We start from the raw sequence: 27,057 nt of genomic DNA, 5'->3' as shown, positions 1-27,057 counted from the left end.
TCAAAATAATTAAATTGAAAAAATATAGAAATATTTAATAGAATTTAGGATTTCTTGCCCTTGAATTCCGCATGTTTTGAGTATAAATGTCAATGGGGGCTCACGCGTTTGTTAATAAAAATCCATTTGGATAGGTTTTTATTTTTCAAACAAATAATAGCTTTAGCATATTAAATTGTTAATTGTCAAGGAAGAAAAGAATCAATTAACATTTTTGAAAAAAACGATATTATCTAAATGAAGAGGGTGACTTAGCCTCATAATAGTAATACTATGGTTAAAATTCACTTTTGGAAAAAATCGAACCTAAGATCTATTATTTACCAATGAGGAAAAATATTACTCGACTATAATACTAAATAACAAAAAAAATTAATAAATATTATTTTGCATTAAAGTTCATAAATATAATTAATTTTTGTGACGATAGTAAACGACCATGTGCTCCGCTCTATTGTCCATTTGAATAGTTGGATTGGACACAACAACAGAACAAAGTTACGAACAATTGCTTGTCAATTGGGCGGCGATGTTAAATGACGAAAGTGCACACAGGTGTCCGTCGCACACAAAATCTATGTTGGCCGGAGAACACCTGCGAGGGCACTCTCGGTATTTGAATTCTGAATTTTGCATTTCCTGACTTTCTGGGCCTGTTGTTCGTTCGTCATGAAAGCGACGTCGTTTGCCCACTAACACAGAGAAAATTAAAAGAAAAAAAGACCAAAATTACATATATGCAACCACGTTAATAGGAGCCATCTTTGTCTCTGCCACAAGAAAGAAATAAAAAGTGAAAAAATATTGAGAGAAAGGTACAGAAAATTTAACGAAATACGACGAACGAACGGGATTCAGAGAATTAATTTTCAAAGATCGACGGAGATGGTTGCTGTTGCATTGATACTCTAAAACTTTTCTGGCTCAAAAATGGCGGATTGGTCTGTTGGGTTAGAGAGTTGAAGCGCAGGCGGCATTGAATTGGGACGAGTCGGTTTCTGGGAACGAGGGGTTTCGCAGTTTTTTGTACCCCCTCTGTAATTTTTCTTGGAGCTTTCGGATCGTCACGGATTCTTGAGGGCACGTGGCGGCAATCTACGGATGCCACCTGTTGGCTTTTTCACTGGAGGGAAGATCTGAAAACGGTTTCTGTTTCCGTTTTACTTGAATCGCAAGGTATTTTATTTTTTATTTTTTAAATTTTTTATCCCAATTGTGTTGAAAAAATAGAGACTCTGGTGTTTGAATTTGTTGGTGTTTTTGAATTGGTGTTGTTTTTGGAACGTTTGGGTTTGTGTTTGCATGTGGGAACTTACTGGAGACAGATGGGTCTGAGTTGGTACATGCATAGAAGCTTTCTGGGTTTTCTGAATTTTCAATGGCAGTGGTTGGGAGGTGGTTGTGGGGGGTTTTTAAGATTCTGGGTTTGCTGAATCCAGTGTTCCTCTTTGTTTTCATTCGATTTCGGAGCTTGGGTTAGTTTTGTTTGGTGAATTGAGCTGTAGTTTGATATTTGTTTTTGGTGGGCAAGTAGGATCTTGGTTTACTAGTTTGAATTTAAGATTAACCCAAATTATACCTTCTGTTTTTCGATTCGTGGCAGGTTGTTGAATCGACATAGACAAAGAGGATTTACTGATGGGGGTGCCTTTAGTGTTTTGTGTGGTTAGTTTTTGTTCGTATGGGGTGAATTTGGCGCGGTTATAATCAAGAATATGCTTGAAAATAGTTTAGTATTTCGGTTTTAGTAATCGGGTGAATTGGTGAAGGTTTCCCATCTAGAATTTGCCTTGTTAAGAGTGGTAATTGGCAAATGAGCAGGGCAGCAGAATCGTTTGTCGATGGCTGCGCCCAGCAAGATATTCTCCCATTTTATTTCCATGGTTAAATCATGGATCCCTTGGCGATCAGAGCCTGCTAATGTTTCGAGGGATTTTTGGATGCCTGATCATATCTGTAGGGTATGCTACGAGTGTGATTCACAGTTTACTATCTTTAACCGTAAACATCATTGTCGGCTTTGTGGACGAGTTTTCTGTGCTAAGTGTACAGAGAACTCAATACCTGCCCCCTCTGGTGACCCAAGGAAAGATCAGGAAGAGTGGGAGAAGATTCGTGTATGCAATTTTTGTTACAAGCAACGGGAGCAAGGCATAGTTATTCCTGATAACGGAATCTCGGTTGCCAACTTAGATCTTAGTACTTCGCCATCAGAAACCAGTTTTGCTAGCTTTAAGTCATGTGGCACTGGTAGCAGTAGTAGCTTCACTAACTCAATGCCATACTCAACTGGGCCATATCAACGATTTCAACTTGGTTCTGGCCTCAGCCCCTGTCAATCGTCTCTAATGGAAACTAACACAGAAAAGCAGAGCAAATTCAGTCAATGGAAGAGCAGTGATTTTGGTGCCGATATGTCTCCAGACCAATATGAAGTTGCGACTGCCAGGTTTATATTTCTTCTTTGCCAGGTTTACATTTCTTATTATTTGTACCCTTAAGAATTGCATTCAAGTTAATTATGATTCCCATTCTCAGCATAATTTATAAGAAGATAGCAATAAATTATATGTAGTTATATAATTATTTAGCAACTGCTGAACCACTTGTTTGTTCTTTGGTATCAGGAGTGATGACGAGGATGTTGAGTATGGTGTATATCAGTCAGATTCAAAGAACTATCCTCAAGTCAGTGACTACTTTAGTCACATTGATTTCGATGAGATGAGCAATGATGATGGATCACATAAGGTGCATCTTGATGGAGAAAATATTGATGTGAAAATTTTAAGCAGCTCCTCGTTACTTCCCAGTCATGACTCGCAGGTTTTGGAGGGAATCCAAGAGCTCGAAAAAATAGAAGATGAACATGATACTGGGGATGAATATGAGGCATCTTCCTCTATGTATTCTGCAGGGGATGATGATACAGAACCTGTGGATTTTGAGAACAATGGACTTTTATGGCTTCCCCCTGAACCAGAAGATGAAGAAGATGAAAGGGAAACTGTTCTACTTGATGATGATGATGATGATGATGGTGACGCTACAGGAGAGTGGGGGCGTTTACGTGCATCAAGCAGTTTTGGAAGCGGGGAGTATCGCAATAGGGATCGGTCAGGTGAGGAGCACAAGAAGGCCATGAAGAATGTTGTTGATGGACACTTTAGGGCTTTGGTAGCTCAGCTGTTGCAGGTTGAGAACCTTCCAGTCGGCCAGGAAGGAGAAACAGAAGGTTGGTTGGAGATCATTACGTCTCTGTCCTGGGAGGCTGCTACACTATTAAAGCCAGATATGAGCAAAGGGGGAGGGATGGACCCAGGTGGTTATGTAAAAGTAAAATGTATAGCTTCTGGATCTCGCTGTGATAGGTAGTGATTCATTGAATTTTTCATGCCTAATTAGTATGTACTTCTACTGCACAATGGTGATTTCATGGCTTGATTTCTGTGCATGAATGATTAAGAAAACATAGGTGAAACATATAGAAGACCCATATTTAGTACAAATCACTATTCATAGTTATCCACTTGCAATAGCAAAAGAAGAAATATTTGTATAATCACTAGAAAGAGAACTCGAAATCTAAATGGTAGCACCGTAGCAGTGTTTCTTTCATACAATTGCAGGATTAATTAAACGATTTAAGCTTTTCTGTTAAGTGAATTTTGTTCTGATGAAGTATTGCAATGCATATCTGATGAGTTACTCTGCTAGTGATGTACTTCTTTATCATACCTTCCACTTCATATTTATAGACCTGTAATATTTTTGTTTATTTTTTTATTTTATTATTATTTTTTAAGCTAGTGTATCCGAGTCTTTGACCCGACTAATTACTAGGCCCCTGGCCTGACCCCACAACATTTGGGGAGGAGAAACTATAGCATTTGCTAGGTGGGTACTGTGGGAGAGTCGAACCCCAGACCACTTGGGAGAAAACCAAGGACCTGACCGCGAGACCAACAACTCTTAGGTGCAATATTTCTGTTTATAGGTTATGCCTACTCAGAATGAGTTTGACTTTCTTAATCACTTCAGAAGAAAAAGAAAAACCTGCACTGAAATCACATGTTTGTATTCATTGTAGTTGATTTGTTGAGGCTTATGGCCCCAATGGTATGAACGTTGCCTTCCGTTTGAATAAAAAAATTAAAGTCTATTGTTGCTGTAAAAGCTTTGGTAAATATTGTTTGTTTTCTAAGGTTTTGACTGTTTTTCTTCTAGCATGGTGGTCAAAGGAGTTGTGTGTAAGAAAAATGTGGCTCATCGACGAATGACATCCAAAATAGAGAAACCTCGGTTTATGATCCTTGGCGGTGCTCTTGAGTACCAGCGTGTTTCTAACCTCTTGTCAAGTTTTGATACTCTATTGCAGCAGGTTGTGATTGCCTACTCTTCTCTTCTCTTTTTCACTTGATTGTTTCTAGAACATTGGAAACTATTTTTATTTCCTTAATTAATAATCATTATTATACACTTATATCCTATCTAGGAGATGGACCACTTAAAGATGGCAGTAGCAAAGGTAGATGCACACCACCCTGATGTCCTTCTGGTAGAGAAATCAGTTTCTCGATATGCCCAGGAATATCTTCTTGCAAAAGGCATATCACTTGTTCTGAATATCAAGAGGCCACTTTTAGAGCGTATAGCTCGCTGCACAGGTGCTCAAATAGTCCCTTCAATTGATCATCTCTCATCACAGAAGTTGGGCTACTGCGACTTATTTCATGTGGAGAGGTTCATGGAAGATCTTGGTTCTGCCAGTCAGGGTGGGAAAAAACTGGTGAAGACATTGATGTATTTTGAAGGTTGCCCAAAGCCGTTGGGTTGTACTGTAAGTCCTCTGATTATCCCTGCTACACTTGTTTATGAAGATTGCATTAATTTGACACTGTTGACAATCTTTTCAACCTTGCATAGTTCTGTACTTGTGATTCTGAAGTGCTATGAAGTTTTCATTTAGCTATGTTGTCTATGTCATTCCAGATTCTACTTAGAGGTGCTAATGGGGACGAGTTAAAAAAATTGAAGCATGTGGTTCAGTATGGGATTTTTGCAGCATATCATTTGGCTTTGGAGACATCCTTCCTTGCCGATGAAGGAGCCACTCTGCCAGAACTCCCATTCAACACTCCAATTACCGTGGCGCTTCCAGATAAACCATCAAGCATTGAGAGGTCCATTTCCACGGTGCCTGGTTTTAGTGTTGCTGGCAATGGACAGTCTCACAATGAACCACGAAGATCCATCAGTGTCCCAGTTTCAGATTTGGACGCAGCAATCAGAAGTATACAGCCTCCTTTACTCAGTGATCGTACCTCTCTACCCGCTCCTCCCACTACAGGTTTCACCAAGTCTACATCTGTGCATCCTACTCTGTCCGGGAATGCTTCAGATACCACATCTGTGTACTCTACTCCATCTGGGAATGCTTCAGATACTTATCATAAGGGTCTTTCTCCTTATCATATATTTGATGATAAAAGTGAAATGGGTTCTAAAAAAATTTCACAGGTAGAAAATTCTGCAACCAAAATTTGCTCTGATATCATGTCTAATCATCTTGCTGGCAATAGCTTGAGGTCTTTAGAGTCTATGGGACAGGGTGGTTTCTCGATCGCCCAAAATGATGAAACTGTAAGTACTGGAAATCAACTAGGTGGTTCACACAATTCATTTCTGCATGAAGATGGTAATACTCAAGCTGATGAACCAGGACCTATGAATGAAGAGTTTCCTCCGTCACCTTCTGACCATCAGAGCATTTTAGTTTCCTTGTCATCCCGGTGCGTGTGGAAGGGGACTGTCTGTGAGAGGTCGCATCTGTTTCGAATCAAATACTATGGCAGTTTTGATAAACCTTTAGGACGGTTTTTACAAGACCATTTATTTGATCAGGTGAGCTATTTTTGACTTTTACCTTCTCTCTTTTCATTCAACTTTGTAATACAACTTGAAACTGAAAATGCTTAATCATGTATCAGAGTTATCAATGCAATTCTTGTGAGATGCCATCAGAAGCACATGTTCATTGTTATACTCATCGTCAGGGTACTCTAACTATATCTGTTAAGAAGCTGCCAGAAATAATCTTACCAGGTGAAAGGGAAGGAAAGATCTGGATGTGGCACAGGTGCTTGAAGTGTCCAAGGATCAATGGATTTCCTCTGGCTACTAGGAGGATAGTGATGTCTGATGCCGCGTGGGGTTTATCATTTGGAAAATTTTTGGAGCTCAGTTTTTCAAACCATGCAGCTGCAAGCAGGGTGGCGAGCTGTGGCCATTCTTTACATAGAGATTGTCTTCGTTTTTATGGGTATTTTCTGTGTCCCAGTAGTTTGATAGGTGGTAGTACAATATGATTGATATAATATTTTTTCTTCTTGTGGGTTAGTTTAACCCAACTCTGATGGTTATGCTTAACTCTCTTAATTTCAAGTACCTGCTCACAAATAACTTCATCGTGGCCCTTCAAGTAGTCGAGCATAGCTGATATGTGGGTGGAATGAATAATTGCATAAAAGTCCCCTATCTTTCTCTCTCTCAACGTGTGTATTCATGCAGATTCGGGAAGATGGTCGCTTGCTTTCGGTATGCATCAATTTATGTTCATTCTGTCTACCTTCCACCCGCCATAGTGGATTTCAATTATGAGAAACAGGAATGGATACAAAAAGAAACAGATGAGGTACAATGGTTCCATGTTTGGATATTTTACGATTGCATTGCTTTATGTCGTTGATTTGTTTATCTGGTTTTCTGGTTATAATAGGTTATTGATCGGGCAGAGCTTCTTTTTTCTGAAGTACTTAATGCTCTTCGTCAAATTGCGGAGAAAAGATCTGGTTCCGGATCACATAGTAGTGGCATTGTAACACCTGAATCGAGACACCAAATTGTCGAACTGGAAGGAATGTTACAAAAGGAGAAGGTGGAATTTGAGGTGAGCCCTTCAATTATTCATGTGCCACTTTCCAGCTCTAGTTGCAAACTTGCATGTTCTAGAATCTGAACTTTACGCATGGCTGGTTGATACGTGTAGTGTTTTCTTTTTGTCACTGCACTTTCATGTGGATGGACCAGAAACAATACTTAGTCAATCGAGTTCCTTTTTTATAACCCTTGTGATTCACCCTCAAGCTTCTTTAACGTAGCATGAGGTGGAAATATCTTTGATTGTCACAAAATCTTCTTGTCAATTCAATGGATAATCTTGTTGGTTTATTTTCATTTACATCAATATGGCCTTGTCGGTAGAGATGATTCTAACCATCTTTGTATGTGAAGTAAATTCTCTGTTTTGATATTTGGCGTAAAATGTTTTCCTCGATGCTTTATTTTCTAGGAATTGCTCCAGAAAACTTTGAACAGGGAAGCTAAAAAGGGCCAGCCTGTCGTTGACATTCTGGAGATCAATCGGCTGCGAAGGCAGCTGCTTTTCCAATCTTACATGTGGGACCATCGCTTAGTTTATGCAGCCAGTTTAAATAACAACAGATACAACGATGGTTTGAATAGCTCAATTTCAGATGAGGGGAAACCTGCGACTAGTAGTGAAAAGATTGCTGATAATGTGGCAATAAATCTAGGAAAAAGTTATAATAGTTGTGATTCCTTTCTTGTGGATGCAATGCTTAACAAAGGATTTGACCACGGGGGAGACGTTGCCAACACTGTCCATGCTGAAATGCTAAATAAAGAGAGAGACAGCGGCCGAGATTCAAAATATGAAAATGAAGATCAAGGTAATCTCTCTGATGGAGTTAGTACATGTGATCAATCTGATCCTTTGAAACCAAGGGCAGGTATTCATAGGTCCCTCTCGGATGGTCAGTTTCCTGTCATAATGGATTTGTCAGATACCCTTGACACTGCAGTGGACTGGTGAAAATCAATGTGGATTTGGAACAGCGAAGGACAATACCCGCACTGTTCCTGTTCTAGGAATAGCAGATTCAAGTGCCTCTTCTGTGAAGGACGAATTAAATTTAGACCATGCAGAAGACCAGAATGGGCCCATGATTGCGCATTCTGCTTCTCCTGCATTATCTACCAAGGGGTCTGAAAATATCGAAGACTCTGTAAGCTGGTTGAAAATGCCCTTTTTAAACTTCTATCGTGGGTTCAATAAGAATTTTTTATCTGCTGCTCAGAAGCTTGATACACTAGGCGAGTATAATCCAGTATATGTTTCATCCTTTCGGGAGTTGGAACTGGAAGGTGGGGCTATGCTGCTTCTGCCGGTGGGAATAAATGATACTGTTGTCCCCGTATACGATGACGAGCCCACAAGTCTTATATCTTATGCCCTTGTCTCACCAGATTATCATTCACAAATAACTGATGAGGGGGAAAGAACAAGAAACAGCGGCGATGTTAGCTTGTCTGATTCTTTCACTACGCAGTCACACCATCCTGATGATGACACAACAGCTGAATCTCATCGAAGCTTTGGATCTACTGAGGGTTTGGATCCGCTTTCGTATACAAAGGCTTTGCATGCAAAAGTTTCTTTCGGAGATGATAGCCCACTTGGTCAGGTTAAATACTCAGTGACATGTTACCATGCAAAACGTTTTGAAGCCTTAAGAAGGATTTGCTGCCCGTCTGAGCTTGACTATGTAAGATCCCTTAGTCGTTGTAAAAAGTGGGGAGCCCAAGGTGGAAAGAGCAATGTCTTTTTTGCTAAAAGCTTGGATGACCGGTTTATCATTAAACAAGTCACCAAGACGGAGTTGGAATCTTTCATAAAATTCGCTCCCGGCTATTTCAAATATCTATCTGAATCAATTGGCACAAAAAGTCCGACATGCCTGGCAAAGATTTTGGGGATCTATCAGGTACTTGCTTTTAGATTGACCTCAAAAGCTGTCAACTATTTTAATCAGATTAACCGGACAACTTGCTGTAACAACTTATTTTTTTAGTGACTGCTGATACCTACTCTTTCTGTGGCTGTATTTGTATTGAAGGTTAAATCAAAGCATCTTAAAGGCGGGAAAGAGTCGAAGATAGATGTCTTAGTTATGGAGAATCTTATGTTTGGAAGAAATATTACGCGGCTCTATGATCTCAAAGGATCTTCACGGTCTCGTTATAATCCTGATTCTAGTGGGAGTGACAAAGTACTACTAGATCAGAACTTGATTGAAGCAATGCCCACATCTCCGATCTTTGTGGGAAACAAGGCAAAGCGGTTGTTGGAGAGAGCTGTCTGGAATGATACTGCTTTTCTTGCTGTAAGTTTCTTAACTCTCTTCTTTGTGTGTATGCTCACGTGCCATATTCTGATCAGCTAAACTTGTATTTCCATGTATACTAAAATTAGATGATCCCTTATCCAATCTAACATGTTATCTAATCTGATGCAGTCAATTGACGTAATGGATTATTCACTACTGGTTGGGGTGGACGAAGAGAAGCATGAATTAGTACTTGGAATTATTGATTTCATGAGGCAGTATACATGGGATAAGCACCTTGAAACTTGGGTTAAAGCTTCGGGCATCCTCGGTGGGCCAAAGAACGCTTCTCCTACTGTAATTTCCCCAAAGCAGTACAAGAAAAGGTTCCGGAAAGCAATGACAACCTATTTTCTGATGGTTCCAGATCAGTGGTCTCCTCCGTCGATTGTTACAAGCACCTCTCAGTCTGATTTGGGCGAAGAGACAGGTGCTAATTCGGTTGAATGATGCTGGGAGTCAATCCACATATGCATGTAAGCATGCCATTCAGGAACTGACCCTCCCACATGAACTTTGTTACCTTATTCATTTACCTTCGTTTTTTAATATCGATATCCCAATTCTTTTGTATAGAAGTATATCATTTGCATTTTCTTGTTTTACGTAAGAAATTCGTGATTATTTTGTTAGAAGATGCAGAAGAAGGCTGTTGATGAAGCCATGGAAATTTTGGTCAGGGGTATAGTATTGGATGACCTCTCCATTAAATCCTTGAGTAGGAAGGAATATAATTCTTGATGTATTTAAGCATTACAGCATCTATATTCAGTGAAGTGAAAGTCCTTAGTCTTGTGTATATTAGATTGAGGTTCATTTGCAATGCCATCTCTCTCTCTCTCTCTCTCTCTCTCTCTCTCTCTCTAGATTTATGACCCTTTTGATTTCAAGTTGATCAAAATTTTGATGGAATAAAATTGGTAAAGTGGAAATATATTGAGGAGAGCTGTCTTATTAATACTCAGGGAGTGATGGAAGAAAAGAAAGAGTAGGGTGAAAAGGCATATGATATTTGTCCTCATCCTCTAATGTTTAAATTTTGTCGACCCTCAATTGTCGTCCATAACGCTTGAATTGAAACTCCTCAAACAGTATGTAATGTTTAAGTTTGATTTTTGTTTGCCAAATGTTAGTGAACTGCTTTTCATAAAGACCTTTTAGTTTTCGATTCTGATCAACATTTAGAGTATGTTTACTTAAATGAAACATCGGTTCTACATTAACCAGGAATTAGATTAACTAGGGTAGTTGATCTCATTCCCATTCATTGTTTTCCTTGTTTGAATCATTGACTTATTTCATTTCAATTAAGTAAACATAATATTAAAATACGAGAAAACGGAGTGCAAAAAAAAGATTTGAAATTGGACCTTGTGTACATGCTGGGAAAAAAAAAGGATGTGCTTCAAAGGCACTGCATTTATATGTTACACATTATAAATGGGGCATATATAGTTTTGGTGAAATTGTTTATATGGTTGACAATAGAGTTGTTGGGGACACTTGGCATCTGACTAGCGGAAAGTGTTGGAGCCATTGCAGTTCTTTATGTCCTCTTGCAGAAATACACTGCCTTCATCGCCACGGCACAATTCTGTGTCTGTTATAAAATTAATCCACCTTTGTTGAAGACGATCAAAGATCTCTGCGTCTCTGCTGATTTTTTTCCAAGAAAAACAACAAAGAGATAAGAATCAGATGAGTCCAAACTAGCCGGCTAGTGATTTTGACACTCCTGTTTTCTCCATCTGCGCTCTAAACTGAACATTTTGCAAACGCTTCTTTGCACTCGCAAGGGAAGTTTGAGTGAAGGAAGCTAACCGGGGAGTGTTAAAATCGCTTGCCAATCAATTTCATGTGACATGATCAAACTTTACTTGTGTTAGGATGGTGATCGGTGATTAAGATTGCGATTAAGAATGTATAAGACTGAGATTTGTTTACCTGGGTTGCCAAGGTGTTCTTGGATTATGTTGGTGATACCTAGGACCCTCATCAAACCCTTCACAAATTATCTCTCCTCTATCATCCTTGTAGCATATTATTCCATTGGCCCGATCCTCAAAAACCTGCAACAACCCCAAAGAACAAAAAAGAACAAAAGACCTAAAAACAATCAGATATAAACAAGAAATCTTTGCTGACACTTAAAAAAAAAAAAAAAAAAAAGAAGAGATCAGGTCGTTTTACTGAAGAGCTGATATTGCCTAATCCTTTATTAAAAGGTTATAACAAAATCCCATCCCCAGTTTTTTGTTTTTGGTTTTTTTTTTTTTTTTTTTTGAATTAGAAAAAGAAGAAAATAATACTGACCTCTTCTCTCAAGGAGGATCTGATCTGGAGGGTACAGCTTTTGATCTTGACTGTTAGTTGACTGTTTTTAAACCTCAAAACTCTGCTGAAAGGCTTTAAAACCGGCCCAGATTTTTGGATGGAGATGGAAGCAGGAGAAAAGCAACATGTTGCAGGCATTGATGTGAAGTATAATTATTATATTTCGCAGAAACAAGAAGAAGAAGATGGAGAGGAAGAAGCAGAAGAAGAGGAAGAAGAGGTTACTAGAAATGGAATGATGCTTTCTCTAAGTCATAGGCCTATAAGTTTTTTTCTTCCCTCTTTTTATTTTATGCTTTTAAGTGTTGCAGGATGATTAAGTAGAGATATGAAATAAATAATTCAAATATTTATTTTGCAACTTTGCATTATATTTGTGAATAAACACAGGGGAGGTGTGGGGCCCGCCTTGCTTATCTTCTTCCTGTTGCTGCCGGTGAAATCGAGGTCATACTGTTGGTTTGCTTTGGGTGGCTGGGTCTTTTCATCATAAGCCATTTACGGAATTTAGGGAGAATCACTGTCTTTTTTCTTTTCTGAGTAATTTATAATGCATTGGTTTTTGAACAGTTGAATAATTTAACTATAGAAATTGCTCGTTTAATACACCGGTCCATTACATGCATAAATATATTATAAAATTTTGGTGTTTTGTATAACGACAAAAAGAACAAAACAAAATTTATGCACGCATTGCAAGTTTAATTTGTCTCCAAGAAGAAAAACCGTCATGATATTTGCTTTTAAAATCCATATGAAGTGACTGAAAACACAATTAAAAAAAAAAAGGTTTTTATACATGTATATTATGTGATTTATAAGTAAGAAGAAAAATAAAGTATAAAAATAAAGGGTGAATTATACAAAACTACTTTAATTATTGATCAAATCATAATTTCATACCTAATGTTTTGAACATTGCAGTATCATACCTTAACTCATGAATTTGTTACAATATCAAACATCTTTTAAAAAAATCATTAATTATTATGTTAACTGATGACTGGACAAACAGGAGACCCACTTCTTTGCCTAATTAAATTAAAAAATTAATTAAAATTTAATAAATTAAAGATTTTTTCTAATCTGAACAAAATTTTAATAAAAAAAATCTCTCTTTCTCCCACCAGACAACTCGCTTTGAATTCCTCCGATCCCCGTAACCACAACACCAACCGCCAAAGCCTCCATGGACATCGAGACCTTTTACGACAACATCCTTGCCGCCATCGTCGTTCACGAAGGCGAGACCATAATGGGCGGTTCTGGGCGATCGAGTTGCTTCGCCGTTAGGGAAACGATTCCGATCGGTACCAGGATTTCAGTTGGACTCGATCTGGAAAATAGACCTTGGCAAGGCTCACGACAGATCTGAGGTAAGGGTTTGGAGGCGAAAATGAGGCGGTTGGGTAAACGGGTCATAGGAGATGATTGAGGAGGAGAAAGGACGGAGCCGATGCAGCTGTACCTGAGGCAGTTGTTGGTGAGGGAGATGACTCGAGGCTAGGGAGTCAGCCGAGCCGGTTCGATTTCGTCCTTGAGCTTCTGTTGGGATCGTGCTGTTGTGGAATTGTGGTCGAACATGTCCCACTTAAGGAGGGGTGTTGAGCCCAACCTTGGACGTGAGGAATAGGCAGATTTGAGGTGACTGGCAGGTGGGGGTGGCGGGAAGTGTGGCTGGGTTGTGGCTTTGGTGGTGAAGGAAGGAAGGGGGAGACAATGGAGCGAGGATGTGGTTGCCGCTGCTGGTGGAATCGAGGACAGTAGAGATTTTGGAGTAGTGGAAGGCGTCGTTCTGGGAGGGAGGAAGAACTCAATGGAGTTTGGGGAGGAGATGTTGTTGGCTGACGGTGGGGCTGCGACTGAGGGGTGAATGAATGGGATAACAGAGGATTGGGGATGAGGGGCCCACCAAATTCTTTGTTTTTATTTGACTTTAATTGTTAAATAAAAAATAAAAATTTTATTATTGATTAATTAATTGTTTATTCCAGTTGGCAAAGGAGTGGGTCAAACTCTTGCCACGTCATCATTTAACAATCAAATTAACAGAAAATTTAACAGATGTATGATATTGAAACGAATTCATAAGTTGAGGTATGATATTGTAATGTTTAAAATATAATGTATGAGATTGTAATTCGACTAATAATTGAGATAGTTTTGTGTAATTTATCCAAAAATAAATTATTTTCATTTTTTATGTTCATAAAAGTAAAAGAAGAAACTAGCAGATAGAGATGGGTAATAATAATATTGATGAAAAATATTACTACGTGATTGGGAAAGTTGTGTAAAATAATGGGAGTGATGCCGCAATATTATTCAATTGTTATATGTATAGTGACCAAGAATTTAAAAGGTGAACGCTGAGCAAGGGATTAGTGCTTGGCCTTGTTTGGCAGCTCGAACTGTACTGACTATTTCTGTCGGATAGGATAAATAGCCACCGGATAGTACTGACTAAATTAGTCGGGTGTTTGGTGTAGTATCAGACTAATGACCGTATTATTTATACTGTGTTTGATATTATACTAGATAGGAGGCATCAAACTTTAAAAAAAAAAAAAAAATTTAAAATGAAATCATTTTTTTGTTCCCAGGTCTCTCTGCACCCCCCAAACACCCTCCCTCTCTCTCCCTTCTTCTTCCCCGATGATAGAAGAATCCCAAATAATTGTTCCCCAGCTCTCTCCGCCACACCCCCCAAACTCCCTCCCTTTCTCTCCCATATTCTTCTTCCCCGACTAAATAATCCGGACGTTTTGGTTGGTTTTATTAAGCGGGTGTATACCGTATTATCCTATCCGACCGGTTAAATTAATCCGGTGCTTATTTAGTACGAGTGAACGCCAAACACCCGGATCCGTATAACTAATCTTATCTTATCCTTTATCCGATCTGCCAAACATGGCCGTAGTCTAGGTGAGAGTTTATAAAGTATTTGACCATATTAAAAACATGGTGTATATATGTATCATGAATGTTCATTTAAGTATTAAATAAATTTATTATAATTTATTAAAAAAATAAAATACAAAATAAAGTTATTTGTTTTTTCTTAAAGTGAGGGTTACAGCCTAAATGGATCTAAATGCGCTAGACAAGTCTAGACGTCTTTTTTTTTTTTTTTTTAATTTTCTAACATCTAAAAATTAATTATGACAGTGGCCAACTGTCTAGTATCTAAGTGAGATTTTTCAAACAAAAAGTAACTGTAATAAACTATCCAAAATTTTCAACTTTTAATCGGGCCGTTGCTTCTAAATGTCACTTTGCTAGAGGAGTGGCTGTGCATCAGCAAGATTTACTTTTTAAGCAAAAAATTGTCCATCAATCAAAATCAAGGGTTGATAGAATATATAATCTCTTCTTTTATTATTGTTGTTTATGCTTTTTTTTTTTTGGGCAATGATTTTCAACTAGACTTAGCACCATCCTCATTTACATTTATTTTTTTAATATTAAACAGAAATAATATCTAAAGAAAACTTGTTGCACGGTGTATAATAAACGAATAGGATATCATAATTCCTAAGATTCTCACAAAAAAGATCTAGATGAGACCCAAATTGAAAATTTGAAATTTCTATAACAATTTAAAGGATAAAAGAGTTTCATACAAGAGATGCATGGGTAAAAACCCTAAAACATTTGCATTACTGTACATGGTAATAAGAGTGGCTTAAAAGTGTTGCATAATACAGACTTCGAATATATCCTTATTTGACAGAATTAGAATATGTGACTTTTTAGTTAAGCCTTCAATCAGCTGGAATCTGACTACATTTACCACTATAAGGGGCATTTTTGTTTTGTACAATTTCGCCCTTATTTTTCACTGGCATTGTTCCTATCCTCCATTCTATTTAAGGGACTCTAAAGTTTTATGTTGTTGCATGTAATTTCCTCTAATCTTGAAGTCAATTAGCATTATAATCCAGTAATATTAGTTTTCATTTGAAAATAAGAACTTGAGCTTGTATGTTTGACTCCTGTAAATAACGAGTTTGTACCAAAATTATTATGACTATTTCATTATGTTTCTTGACTCAAGTTCTCCACCTAATCTCCTTAGTATAATTATATTGTTGTATTCCAAAAAAAGTATCATCATTTGATCTTTTCGCCTTCGGGTTTCCTAGATAAAATTATGAATTGCATCAAATGTCATCACGGCCCTAGTATTCTGATGCGTTAGGAATGTGACACACAAATTAAACCCTATTTGTGACAATTGTAGTAATGATGTAAGTAGGGATTGTTCTAACTGGGGATTAACTAGGGATTGCAAAATCACTTGGAAACTGACTCAAAAACGTAAAATAAAGTTTAAAACACTAAACTAGACTCAAAGAATGCAAAACTAAACACTTAAAACACTAAAACAAACCAAAAGACTCAAACAGCACCCAAAACACTCAAAACTGCCTTAAAAACACTTTCTGGGCAGTTTTGAGTACTTTGACTACTTTGGACGAAATTGGGTAATAAAATGAATCAAAACACTTAGAAACACAAACTAAGACACTTTCTAACTAAGTTGGACACTAAAGCAAAGGGGGATTGAGTTTTTGACGAATTTGAAAACAAAACTTAAAACTTTGTAAAACGAACAGATTTTAAAACGAATTTGGATTTAATGAATGGAATGGAGGCTAGCTAAGGGGTTCATCTCCACACATGCCATACTTGCACACAAAACGATTTCTAATTGCTTTTCAATAACCCATGAATTCTCAACGCCCCAGATTAACCGTGAATTGCACTAATTAACCCTCAGATTTTCCTAACGTTATTGAATTGGATGATTGCATACGACAACCCAAAGCATTCCCCACAAGTTCCCTACATGAATTGCATAATAGAGATACAAGCAAGAATCATTAAGTTCTTTGAAAACCATAAGCATTGACGAAGCATTCGTTACTATGAATTGCATGAAACTTATGCCAAGAATTTACTTAACGCAATTGAGGTCATCAACTTTTACTACTTGTGAATATAAGTTTGTAACGATTAGGAGAAACTTCCTTATATCCTAGCATTAGATTTACGCATGATAATTAAGCGTGCGCTCTCAACCAACACACACAAATCAGTTTAATTCAAATAGATAAGTAAATTGAATTCACAACTTATGAAACGCAATTAGAGGTAATCAAATCATATAGCAAGCATGATCATGGTTTCGAATCCCCCCTAGCCAAGGGGGGTTTAGTTCCTCATACGTACAAGACAAAGATAAGTAAATTTAACCATTGAAATCAAGGAGAGGAAAACACCTAAAAATTCCAACAACTCAAACTTGAATTGTATGAACATTTAAGCCCTCTTTTCCTCCTCTTTGTGGCGGCACAAGGGTTTGTTGTGAGTTTTGGGGACAGCAAGGCTTATTTCTGGGCAGAAAATATGAAGAATGGTGAAGTATGGATGTGTTATAGAGAGGGGATGAATTTCTGGTGTGAATGGTGAATGAATGGTTCTTTTGTGGCTGCAATGGATGTTTATTTATAGGTGGCTGAATGGATTAAAGAGGGAATGATGATGGGAGAGCATGTGAGTGACAGCTAGGGTGATTGGTGGCTACAATAATGAAGGGGGAAAGCTGGAAAGCTGCAGTAAGGTGTGTGGAGGTGCTAGAATTGATGGTGAATGCACGGCAAGGAAGAGGAATATGGCTTGGGTGATTAATCCATGGGAGAGACAGCTAGGGGGGGGAATATATGCATGATGATGGCTGAATTATATAATGAAAAGTGAATGATTAAAGCTCTAGTGTTAGGACAAAAGGTGCGGCTGAAATGTGTGTTTTGGGTCCCTTTAGAATGGATGGAAGATGCGGCTGATATTGGAGGAGAAGGCTTAGGGTTTTTGGATGGAAGTTATGGATTCTAGGGAAAATATGGAAGGGTGGTTGCAAGATGAAAAGAATGAATGATTGGGATTCTAGGGTGAATTAAAGGATGCGGCTGAGATTTAGGTGAAAAAGGAATGTGTTTTAATGACTTAGAGTAGGAAATAAGGACCTCCCTTGCACGGCAAGGAAGGGAACCACCTATGGGATGCACGGCAAGGCAATTAGGTTGCAAGGGAGGCTTGATTTGTGTTCTAAAATGCATAGGAGTCTTCAATGTTGCTCAAACATGAGGTCTTACTCAAAGAAGGTTTCCTACTTTTGATTAGGAATCCTCTTGTGATTAGGAATCCTAACATCTTTAGGTCTTCAATTTCGTCCATTCCTTTTGCTCCAAGCATATGCTATCCATTCCAAGCCCAATTTTGCTCCAAAATGCTCCAAAATGCACCTTTTTGCTTCCTTAGCCATATGAACCTAGAAACACACGAAAATGGCATAAAAGACTAAAATAACTAAAGAAACACAACGTAAATGCATGAGAACAAGCCAATTAAGTCGCATAAATATGCTCCTATCAAATTCCCCCACACTTAGCTTTTGCTAGTCCTCGAGCAAAACAAACAAACTAAACAAAACGAAACAAAACAAAACAAACAAAAGATAATCTAAACCTTCCAACGTTGCCTTAGGGATTTCCAATGCACAAGACATGTTAAAAATCGTTATCTCCACAGATTTAAGTCATCTTCACACTTAAGTACATTCTTAATCATAGTCACCACATACTAGTTCACAATTAAGCATTTAAAACCATGTTTTGAATGTAGTAACATGCCTTAGAGAATTTGCTCAATTCCTTACAAGATATGCCCTCAATTTTCACTCAGAATTTCTAACTACACACCCTAATCTAGTTATATGTGAGAAGATTGATGTAAACATGAAAAGAACACTCACATATATATATATCACAAAGAAAGCAATTTCTGGAGTTAATAAACATGTTTAGATATGATCTCATGAATGGAATGCTACTACTTAGATGCGAGAACCAGTGACACCATATGCTCATACCAACTTCAAACTCCACAAATTGAAATGCACAACACTCAAGATAGAAGTCAAGGGTTGTAATGGGGCTTAGGTTATTGGTTAACAATGGAAAGATAGAGGGAAACAAAGGTTCTTAAAGCAATAACAAGCAAAGTAATGAAATCGAAACTTAGAACTCACTTTAAAACACAGAAATCAACTTTTAACACAAATGGAAGAACTAAGCAACACTCAGGGCCATATTCAACATTTTTGGACCCTTTCCTCAACTACCACAAACATGTGAACTTATTTTCATTTATTTCATACTCTTTTTTCTTTCTTTTCACAACTTTTTCTTTTCTTTTTTCTTTTTCCACGAAATTCTTTTTTTTTCCTTTATTTTCTTTTTCCTTTTCTCTTTTCCACCCGTGCCTATGGCACACTAACTCACATGAAACCTACTTCCCCCACATTTGGTTTCTGCCAAACATTAATCAAACGGAGTTCAATTCAAATCATGCTTTGCTATGCTTCAAGAATAAGGGTATGGAAAGTCCTAATCTAGGCTAGGTGAGGACAGTGTGGGTTAACAAAGAATGTAAGCTTAACAAGGCTCAATGGGGTTAACTTAAACATATAATGAAGTAGGATACACGGCAATTTGGCTTTGGTGGTGGTCACTACACAACTTCTTCTTGAATATGTGTTTATGCAAATCAATAACATGCTTTGAATGAAATGGGCATGAGTTCTAGCATTTGGAACTATATGATGAAACGCCTTCTAAGTAGTAACCAAGCAAAGAATAATGAGATCTTGCAACGACTTTAGAAAACAATAATGCACAGATTTTAACTCTCCAAATAACGTTTAGGCTCAAGTCTCACAAGGTTGTAGCGTTTGTTTGAGTTCCTTCCTTCAAGCATGTTACAAAAACTAATTTTTCTTTTATGATTGCATGTGAAGTCATACATTATAACCATAACCAAGCATATACCAAGAGTAAATCAAACTTTTCTCCATGTTTATAACTCTTTTTAACAGTCATGCAATTAAAAACCAAATCCTCATCATTGCGTTGGAAGATACCCTAAGACACAAACACAAAAACGACTCAAAACACTCTTTTTAGGCTTTTCAAAACATGTTTTTTTTTTTTCAAATTTTTATGTGATTTTCGGATTTATAAAACAGAACACACTAAAACACTCCAAAATAGCTTAAAAACACTTTAAAACAGCAAGGAACAACATTTGCAGTTATGGGTGATAAAATCCCACGAATTTGCATCAAATATACTTAGTTACCCCCCCACACTTAAATCAAACATTGTCCTCAATGTTTCAAGCTTAAAACCACACTAAACACAAGCAAACACATAAACAGCAACTAAACTCATTAAACAAGGCATAATGTAAATAACAAAGAGAAGAGGTTTAGGGACGCAAATCTGGTTATGGAGTGTAAATTCCTTCTTCTCCTTGGTGATTGCATTGACGGTTTCAAAATTCAGACACATGGCAGACAAGCACGAGGTGGAGGTGATGACCTGTTTCTTTGTTCAATCTTTCCAATTCGTATTGAAGAGGGTTAGAGGATGACTCAGCATATGCAGTTGTTGCGTTTGCTGACGATCCACAAGATTGATGTTTCATTGTCACTCGTCTTAGCTGTTCTCCAAGCAGATGTGGTCCCTTCTTTGGAAGTGTATCAACCATTGAAGATGACTACTCGAGAGCAACGCTAGGTAAGCAACCAGGGAATAGATTCCAGGTAGTCGGTTCTAGATCGGAAGACTGACTTTAAGTGCCGGCTGATTGCTCTCTTTCTCTTTGCCATGCGAGTAAGAACAAGGAAAAAGGAAAAGACAGGGAAAGAGCATGATATGAGATACCTTTGCTTTCGCCCTTGATGATATGAGATACTTTTGCTTTTGAAGAAGCAGCGAATGAATCAGCACATATATTTGTTGCGTTTGTCTCCACATGCTTCGATCTACCGTTTCCACCTACCTCATCTGTACTCCAGGCATCTGGTATCTTCTTTGGGGGTACATCAATGGTTGAATAGGTGTTCTCAAGGGAAGAAGAAAACTGAGCATGTTGAGAGGTTTGGTTGCAGCTACATTCTCGGCCGAGAAGAAAAGTCATGCGTCTTTGGATGTATGCCTTGCCATGAATGTTGACGTATATAGGAATTTTAATGGCAAGTAGTAGTGTCGAAATTGCGGCTTTGTCACCCACGCTTGTCGGCAAAAGTGTGGTAGTTGGGAAAATGACCTCCACGCGTTTTCAACTTTGTCAGAGATCTTTTGACAAAGTTGCACGCGTTCTCTGAAAAGCCGAGATTGCGGCTTTGTCACCCACGCTTGTCGGCAAAAGTGCGTTATCTGAAAAGCCGAGATTGTGTCTGAAGAGTGTTGACGAACTTTACGCAGGAAAATCCGGCTTTTAAGATTTGAAGAATGGTGTCTCTTCAATTTTGAATCGGTGGTTGTGTCGCCTCTCATTTTATAGAGGTATCGATCACCTCTAACATGCACACTTTGAAGATTGCCCATTCGTGAAAATCGTCTCCGGCCCTTTGAGATTTTACTCCATCCAACCCTTTTCTTTTAATATCTTTGAAAATGGCTAACCCATCTGACATTTGCTTAGATTTGAGTCTCGGCAATGATACGGGTGCGCCGCGTCAGGGTAATGTCTGGTGCCCGTCTTTCTTATCTTCTCATGGCCCTCTTACAGGTGAAGACTCCGTGATGACGGATGCAACAACAGCTACGATAGTAGCTAGGAACCTCCTCACTCCTAAAGATAGTAGGCTGCTTTCAGGACGGTCCGATGAGTTGGCTGTTCAAGAGTCCCTAGCTTTCAGTGTTCAGTGTGCGGGCTCTGTGTCCAACATGGGCCAACGCCTACTTGCTCGATCCCGTCAAGTTGAATCATTGATGGCGGAGGTGGAAAATCTTAAGCAAGAGATCAAACAGCTTAAGCGTGAGAATAGAGGTTTGCACGTGCTTGCAAATAATTATTCGACGAGCATGAAGAGGAAGCTTGATCAACTGCAAGAATCTGAAGGTCGAATTCAAAGTGACCGTCAAAGGCTTGCGGCTTTCTTCCAGAGGCACATTTTTCCTATGTCATTTAGCGTTCCACCAAGTATTGAGGCCTCGAATGATCTATCTTCGATGCCTCCCGCTCCTGGAGTTTTGCCAAGTAGTGGGGCTTCACGTGAACAACCTTTGTGAAAGCTCCATCTTTCTTTTTTCTCTTTGTTATTTATTTATTTTTTTTTTCACGCATTTGTAATTTCTCGAAGATCAATGGACATGCTTTATTTTATTCAGTGTATTGGGTTGCCTCCCAAGTAGCGCTTTCTTTTACGTCTTGCAGCTGGATGAAGAACCCAATCACTCCAGATTGGAGCCCACGGCACCCAAGGGGGTGTCATCCACGGTGTGCTCCACAAAGTTCTCATAATAGGGCTTCAAACGATGCCCGTTCACCTTAAATTCATGTCTCATTTTCAAGCTTTGGATTTGGACTGCACCATGAACAAAAACGTTAGTAATAACAAACGGTCCAATCCACTTGGAACGTAACTTACCGGGAAACAAACGTAAACGGGAATTGAACAATAGCACTTTCTGCCCAATGGAGAAGGATTTCCCACGGATCATGTTGTCATGGAAAGCTTTGGTCTTTTGCTTGTAAATGCTTGCATTCTCGTACGCCTCGTGTCGTATTTCATCAAGCTCATTCAATTGGAATTTCCTATGACTTCCCGCTTCATCTAAGTGCATGTTGAACTTCTTGACGGCCCAAAGAGCTTTATGCTCCAACTCCACGGGAAGATGGCACGCCTTGCCATAGACAAGTCGAAAAGGGGACATCCCAATGGGGGTTTTGTATGCAGTACGATATGCCCAAAGTGCATCATCTAACCGTAAACTCCAATCCTTTCTTGTTGGCCCAACGGTCTTTTCTAGGATTTACTTGATCTCTCGGTTGGAAACCTCGGCTTGGCCATTTGTTTGAGGATGGTAAGGTGTAGAAACCCTATGGTTGACACTGTATTTCCTCAATAATGCCTCAATGGTCCAGTTGCAAAAATGGGACCCTCCATCACTAATGATCACTCATGGCATGCCAAACCTTGCAAAAATGTTAGTTCTAATAAAATCTGCAACCACTTTAGAATCATTAGTCTGGGTGGCTTTTGCTTTTACCCACTTCGACACATAATCAACCGCAAGCAAAATATACATAAAACCATAAGATGATGGAAAGGGACCCATAAAGTCAATACCCCAAACATCAAAAATTTCAACATTTAGGATAGAAACCTGCGGCATTTGGTCCCTTGCACTAATACCACCCATTCTTTGGCATTTATCACATGTTAAGCAAAACGTTCTAGCATCCTTAAAAATACTAGGCCAATAAAATCCACATTGTAACACTTTGAGGGCCGTGCGTTGTGTGCCAAAGTGCCCTCCACATGCATATGTATGACAAAAACTCAAAATTAAATGACATTCAGAATCATGCACACAACGACGTATAATCTGATCGGGACAAAATTTCCATAAGTATGGATCATCCCATACATAAAACCGTGCATCATGCCTAAGTTTGTCACGTTGGTGCCTATTGAACTCACTTGGAATACGTTTTGACACCAAAAAATTGACTATATCGGCATACCAAGGTGTACTAACCTTTATGGACAGCAATTGTTCACCGGGGAATGTCTCTGCAATGGGTAGGGACTCCTCATTATGCACTATTCAGCTTAGGTGGTCAGCCACCACGTTTTCACTTCCCTTCTTGTCACGAATCTCGATGTCGAACTCTTGAAGTAACAACATCCACCGAATTAGCTGGGGCTTGGCCTCCTTTTTGGTGAGCAAGTACTTTAGAGCTGCATGATCAGTGAAAACAATTACTTTAGTACCAATTAGATATGATTGAAATTTATCTAAAGCAAAGACAACGGCAAGAAGTTCTTTTTCCGTAGTGGAGTAGTTCAACTGGGCATCGTTCAACGTCCGTGAGGCATAGTAGATGACATGCGGCCTCTTGTCCTTTCTTTGTCCCAAAACAGCCCCTAAAGCATAATCGGACGCATCACACATAAGCTCGAACGGGAGGCTCTAATCCGGGGGAACAATAATGGGTGCCGTGGTTAACAACTCCTTGAGTTGGTTGAATGATGCCGTGCACTCCTTAGTGAATTCAAACGCCACGTCTTTTTGTAGGAGGCGGCAAAGAGGTTGTGCAACTTTTGAGAAATCTTTGATAAATCGCCTATAGAATCCTGCATGGCCAAGAAAAGAACGGACCTCTCTAACCGAAGTAGGAGAGGGTAAGTGACGTACAAGATCTATTTTAGACTTATCAACTTCAATCCCTTTTTCAGAGATGATATGACCCAAAACTATACCTTGTTTAACCATAAAATGACATTTTTCCCAATTCAAAACAAGGTTAGTTTCCATGCATCTTTTCAAGATTAAAGTGAGATTATGCAAACAAGCGTCAAATGAGTCTCCAAACACACTAAAATCATCCTTAAATACTTCAATTATCTTTTCAACATAATCAGAGAAGATACTTACCATGCATCGTTGGAAAGTGGCCGATGCATTGCATAAACCAAATGGCATACGACGATATGCAAAAGTACCAAATGGACAAGTAAAGGTGGTTTTTTCTTGATCATCCGGTGCTATGACAATTTGATTATAACCTGAATAACCATCAAGAAAGCAATAAAAAGAATGACTGGCTAACCTTTCAAGCATTTGATCAATGAATGGCAAAGGGAAGTGATCTTTCCTTGTTGCGGCATTTAGCTTCCTATAGTCAATGCACACCCTCCAACCGGTTTGAATGCGTGTAGGCACAAGTTCATCTTCTTCATTCTTCACCACCGTGACTTCGGACTTCTTGGGAACCACTTGGACCGGTGAAACCCAACAACTATTCGAGATGGGATAGATGACGCCACAATCTAGCAACTTGATGATTTCCTTCTTCACTACTTCCATCATTGGTGGGTTGAGTCGATGTTGGGCTTCCCTTGATGGTTTGGCGCCTTCTTCCATGAGAATTCGATGCATGCACATGGTAGGACTTATACCCTTGATATCGGCCAAAGTCCACCCAATGGTTGTTTTGTGCTCTTTGAGAACCCTCACCAACTTCTCCTCCTCTTGTGCTGTGAGTGATGAAGCTATAATGACGGGCAATGTGTCTTGCTCTCCCAAGAACACTCCCAAGAACACATACTTCAAGTGATTTGGCAATGGTTTGAGCTCAAGGGTAGGTGGTTGTTCTATAGAAGGAAGCAACTTATTAGTCGAAATTGGAATGGAAATTGGACTAGGGGACTTACCTTGGAGCCGTGGCAATGACTCTAGGGCTGCCACGGTCTCAATTACATCTTCATCAAAGGCCATGGCATAGTTGTTCAATTGTATGTCGTGGGGTGCTATAATGCCCTCCATGTGACCCTTCGTTTCTATGCCATTTGTGATGACCGTTTCAAGTGCATCTCCATGTAATTGATCAAGGTGTACCTGCGCCAAAGAATCAAGAATATCAATAGAGAAACATGAGTGATCAACATTAGGAAATTTCATAGTTTCAGAAGTATTGAAATCAATCACTTCCCCATTGAATTCCATCGTTAAAGTGCCTTTAAACACATCTATCTTTGTTCGGGCTGTCTTCATGAAGGGCCTCCCAAGAAGAATCGTCAAAGATGGAGCATGGATAGGTTCTTCCATTTCAAGAACGTAGAAATCCGCCGGAAATATCAAATTATTCACCTGCACTAAGACATCTTCCAATACGCCCTTTGGGTAGGCATTAGATCTATCGGCCAACTGAATAATCACACCATCATTTTTCAATTCACCAAGGTTCATTGAAGCTTAAATAGAATATGACATGATGTTAATTGAAGCTCCTAAGTCTAAAATAGCATGTTCAAACTTAGTTTGACCAATAATACAAGGAATTGTAAAGCTACCTGGATCTTTGCACTTTGGTGGTAACTTCCTTTGTAAAACAGCAGAAACGTTTTCACTTACCCTTACTACCTCTTTATGTGACGCCCTCTTCCTCGTAGTACACAATTCCTTCAAGAACTTAGCGTATTTGGGCACTTGCTTTATGGTATCTAGGAGCGGGATATTGACTTGAACTTTCCTAAACGTTTCAAGAATGTCCTTCTCATGCTCCTCCTTCTTTGTTTGCAAAAATCTGTGAGGAAAAGGAACATTGGGTGGAACGGGGTTAGAATTAATCAAATTTGAACCTAACTTACCTTTGGTGGCCGAATGGGATGCATTGGATGAATTTGGGTCCTTGTGTGCTTGCGGCAAAGGAGGTTGTGTCCTTGCCGTGGGCTTCCCTTCAGCCTTCTCTTCATGTTGCAATGTTTCTTCTTCGTTAGGACTTGTTTTGGGTGGTGTGGATGTGGTGCCAACCTCTTTTCCACTCCTCAAAGTGATTGCTTTGGCAAATTCGAACCCTTCCTTTGGATTGACAATGGTTGAGCTTGGAAGCTTGCCTTGGTCTCGGAATTGTCCCAAAAATTCGGCCATTTGTCCCATTTGCTTCTTTAGCTCTTTAACCTCCTTTGCTTGGTTCTGCATTCCCTGTGCCATTGTGGTTAATAATTGATATGTTTTATCATCATTCATAGACGTACCTGAGTTGGTTTGGGATGATTGTGCTTGAGGAGGTGGTTGTGGTGCCATTGGCCTTGGAAAGAAACTTGGGGGTTGTCGGAATCCACTTTGTTGGGCAGGTTGTTGTGCATCTCTCCATCTGAAATTTGGGTGGTCACGCCATCCTTGATTGTAAGTATTGGAGAAAGGATCACCCCTTGGTTGGTTTTGATTCCCATAACCCACGGCATTGGCAGATTCCCACCCTCCATTCTCAATTGATTGAGGGCATTGATCAGATTGGTGTCCTTGAATGGAGCATACACCATAGATTGTAGCTCCTTGCGCTTTGGGGCCTTCAACAAACTGCGACAACATAGACGTAAGGTTAGCCATTTGGGGCCTTCAACTTACCTCATTTACATGATGTGGCCGTGGGGCCTTCAACTTACCTCATTTACACCATAGATTGTAGCTCCTTGCGCTTTGGGGCCTTCAACTTACCTCATTTACATGATGTGGCCGTGGGGTGTCTCTCTGCCCAACACCTTCATATTGTTGTGCATTGAGTGCTCGATTAGCAATGAGAGTTTTGGCATCCCTGGGTGTCTTGTCCACTAGAGCTCCTCCCGCGGATGCATCCAACATTTGCCGTTCAAGTGGTAAAAGACCTTCGTAAAAATATTGAAGAAGTAGCTCCTCCTTCATTTGGTGCTGTGGACATGAAGCAACAAGAGTTTTAAAACGTTCATAATAAGTTGGAAAAGATTCACCTTGGCTTTGTTGAATTCCACTAATCTTCTTGCGAAGAAGAATGACTCGTAATGTCGGAAAGAACTTCTCTAAGAAGGCTCGCTTCATACTCTCCCATGATGTGACAGTTCCGGGAGCCAACTCAT

At 39.2% G+C, this 27,057-nt stretch overlaps 2 protein-coding genes across 3 annotated transcripts; one reads left to right on the top strand and one right to left on the bottom strand.

Moving 5' to 3' along the window:
• Window positions 1–433: 433 nt before the first annotated feature.
• Window positions 434–10,052, top strand: LOC103948617 (1-phosphatidylinositol-3-phosphate 5-kinase FAB1B-like). Its single transcript, XM_009359662.3, is given in 13 exon segments — window positions 434–1,176; window positions 1,604–2,449; window positions 2,628–3,371; window positions 4,228–4,381; window positions 4,496–4,840; window positions 4,993–5,904; window positions 5,991–6,322; window positions 6,571–6,694; window positions 6,779–6,949; window positions 7,352–7,882; window positions 7,884–8,846; window positions 8,979–9,245; window positions 9,378–10,052. Coding segments are annotated over 12 exon segments (5,472 nt in total). The 5' UTR covers window positions 434–1,176; window positions 1,604–1,841; the 3' UTR covers window positions 9,699–10,052.
• A 540-nt stretch (window positions 10,053–10,592) lies between these two features.
• Window positions 10,593–11,913, bottom strand: LOC103948619. Of its 2 annotated transcripts, none has more exons than XM_048563962.1 (3): window positions 11,562–11,913; window positions 11,193–11,317; window positions 10,593–10,901 (listed from the first exon to the last, which is right to left on the bottom strand). In XM_048563962.1, the coding sequence occupies exons 1-3, from the start codon at window positions 11,718–11,720 to the stop codon at window positions 10,763–10,765; spliced, it is 423 nt and encodes a 140-aa protein (XP_048419919.1). In that variant the 5' UTR covers window positions 11,721–11,913; the 3' UTR covers window positions 10,593–10,762. The 2 variants fall into 2 exon arrangements, with proteins under 2 accessions (XP_048419919.1, XP_048419918.1); XM_048563961.1 differs by having other exon boundaries at window positions 10,593–10,904; window positions 11,562–11,909.
• Window positions 11,914–27,057: the final 15,144 nt, after the last annotated feature.

This window comes from the organism of the source record quoted next, unplaced genomic scaffold, assembly GCF_019419815.1.
Source record: "Pyrus x bretschneideri cultivar Hongxiangsu unplaced genomic scaffold, Pyrus_bretschneideri_v1 Contig37, whole genome shotgun sequence".
Lineage (NCBI taxonomy): Eukaryota > Viridiplantae > Streptophyta > Magnoliopsida > Rosales > Rosaceae > Pyrus > Pyrus x bretschneideri.
The sequence above is the reverse complement of the archived record's forward strand: the minus strand, read 5'-3'. Positions and strand labels throughout refer to the sequence as shown.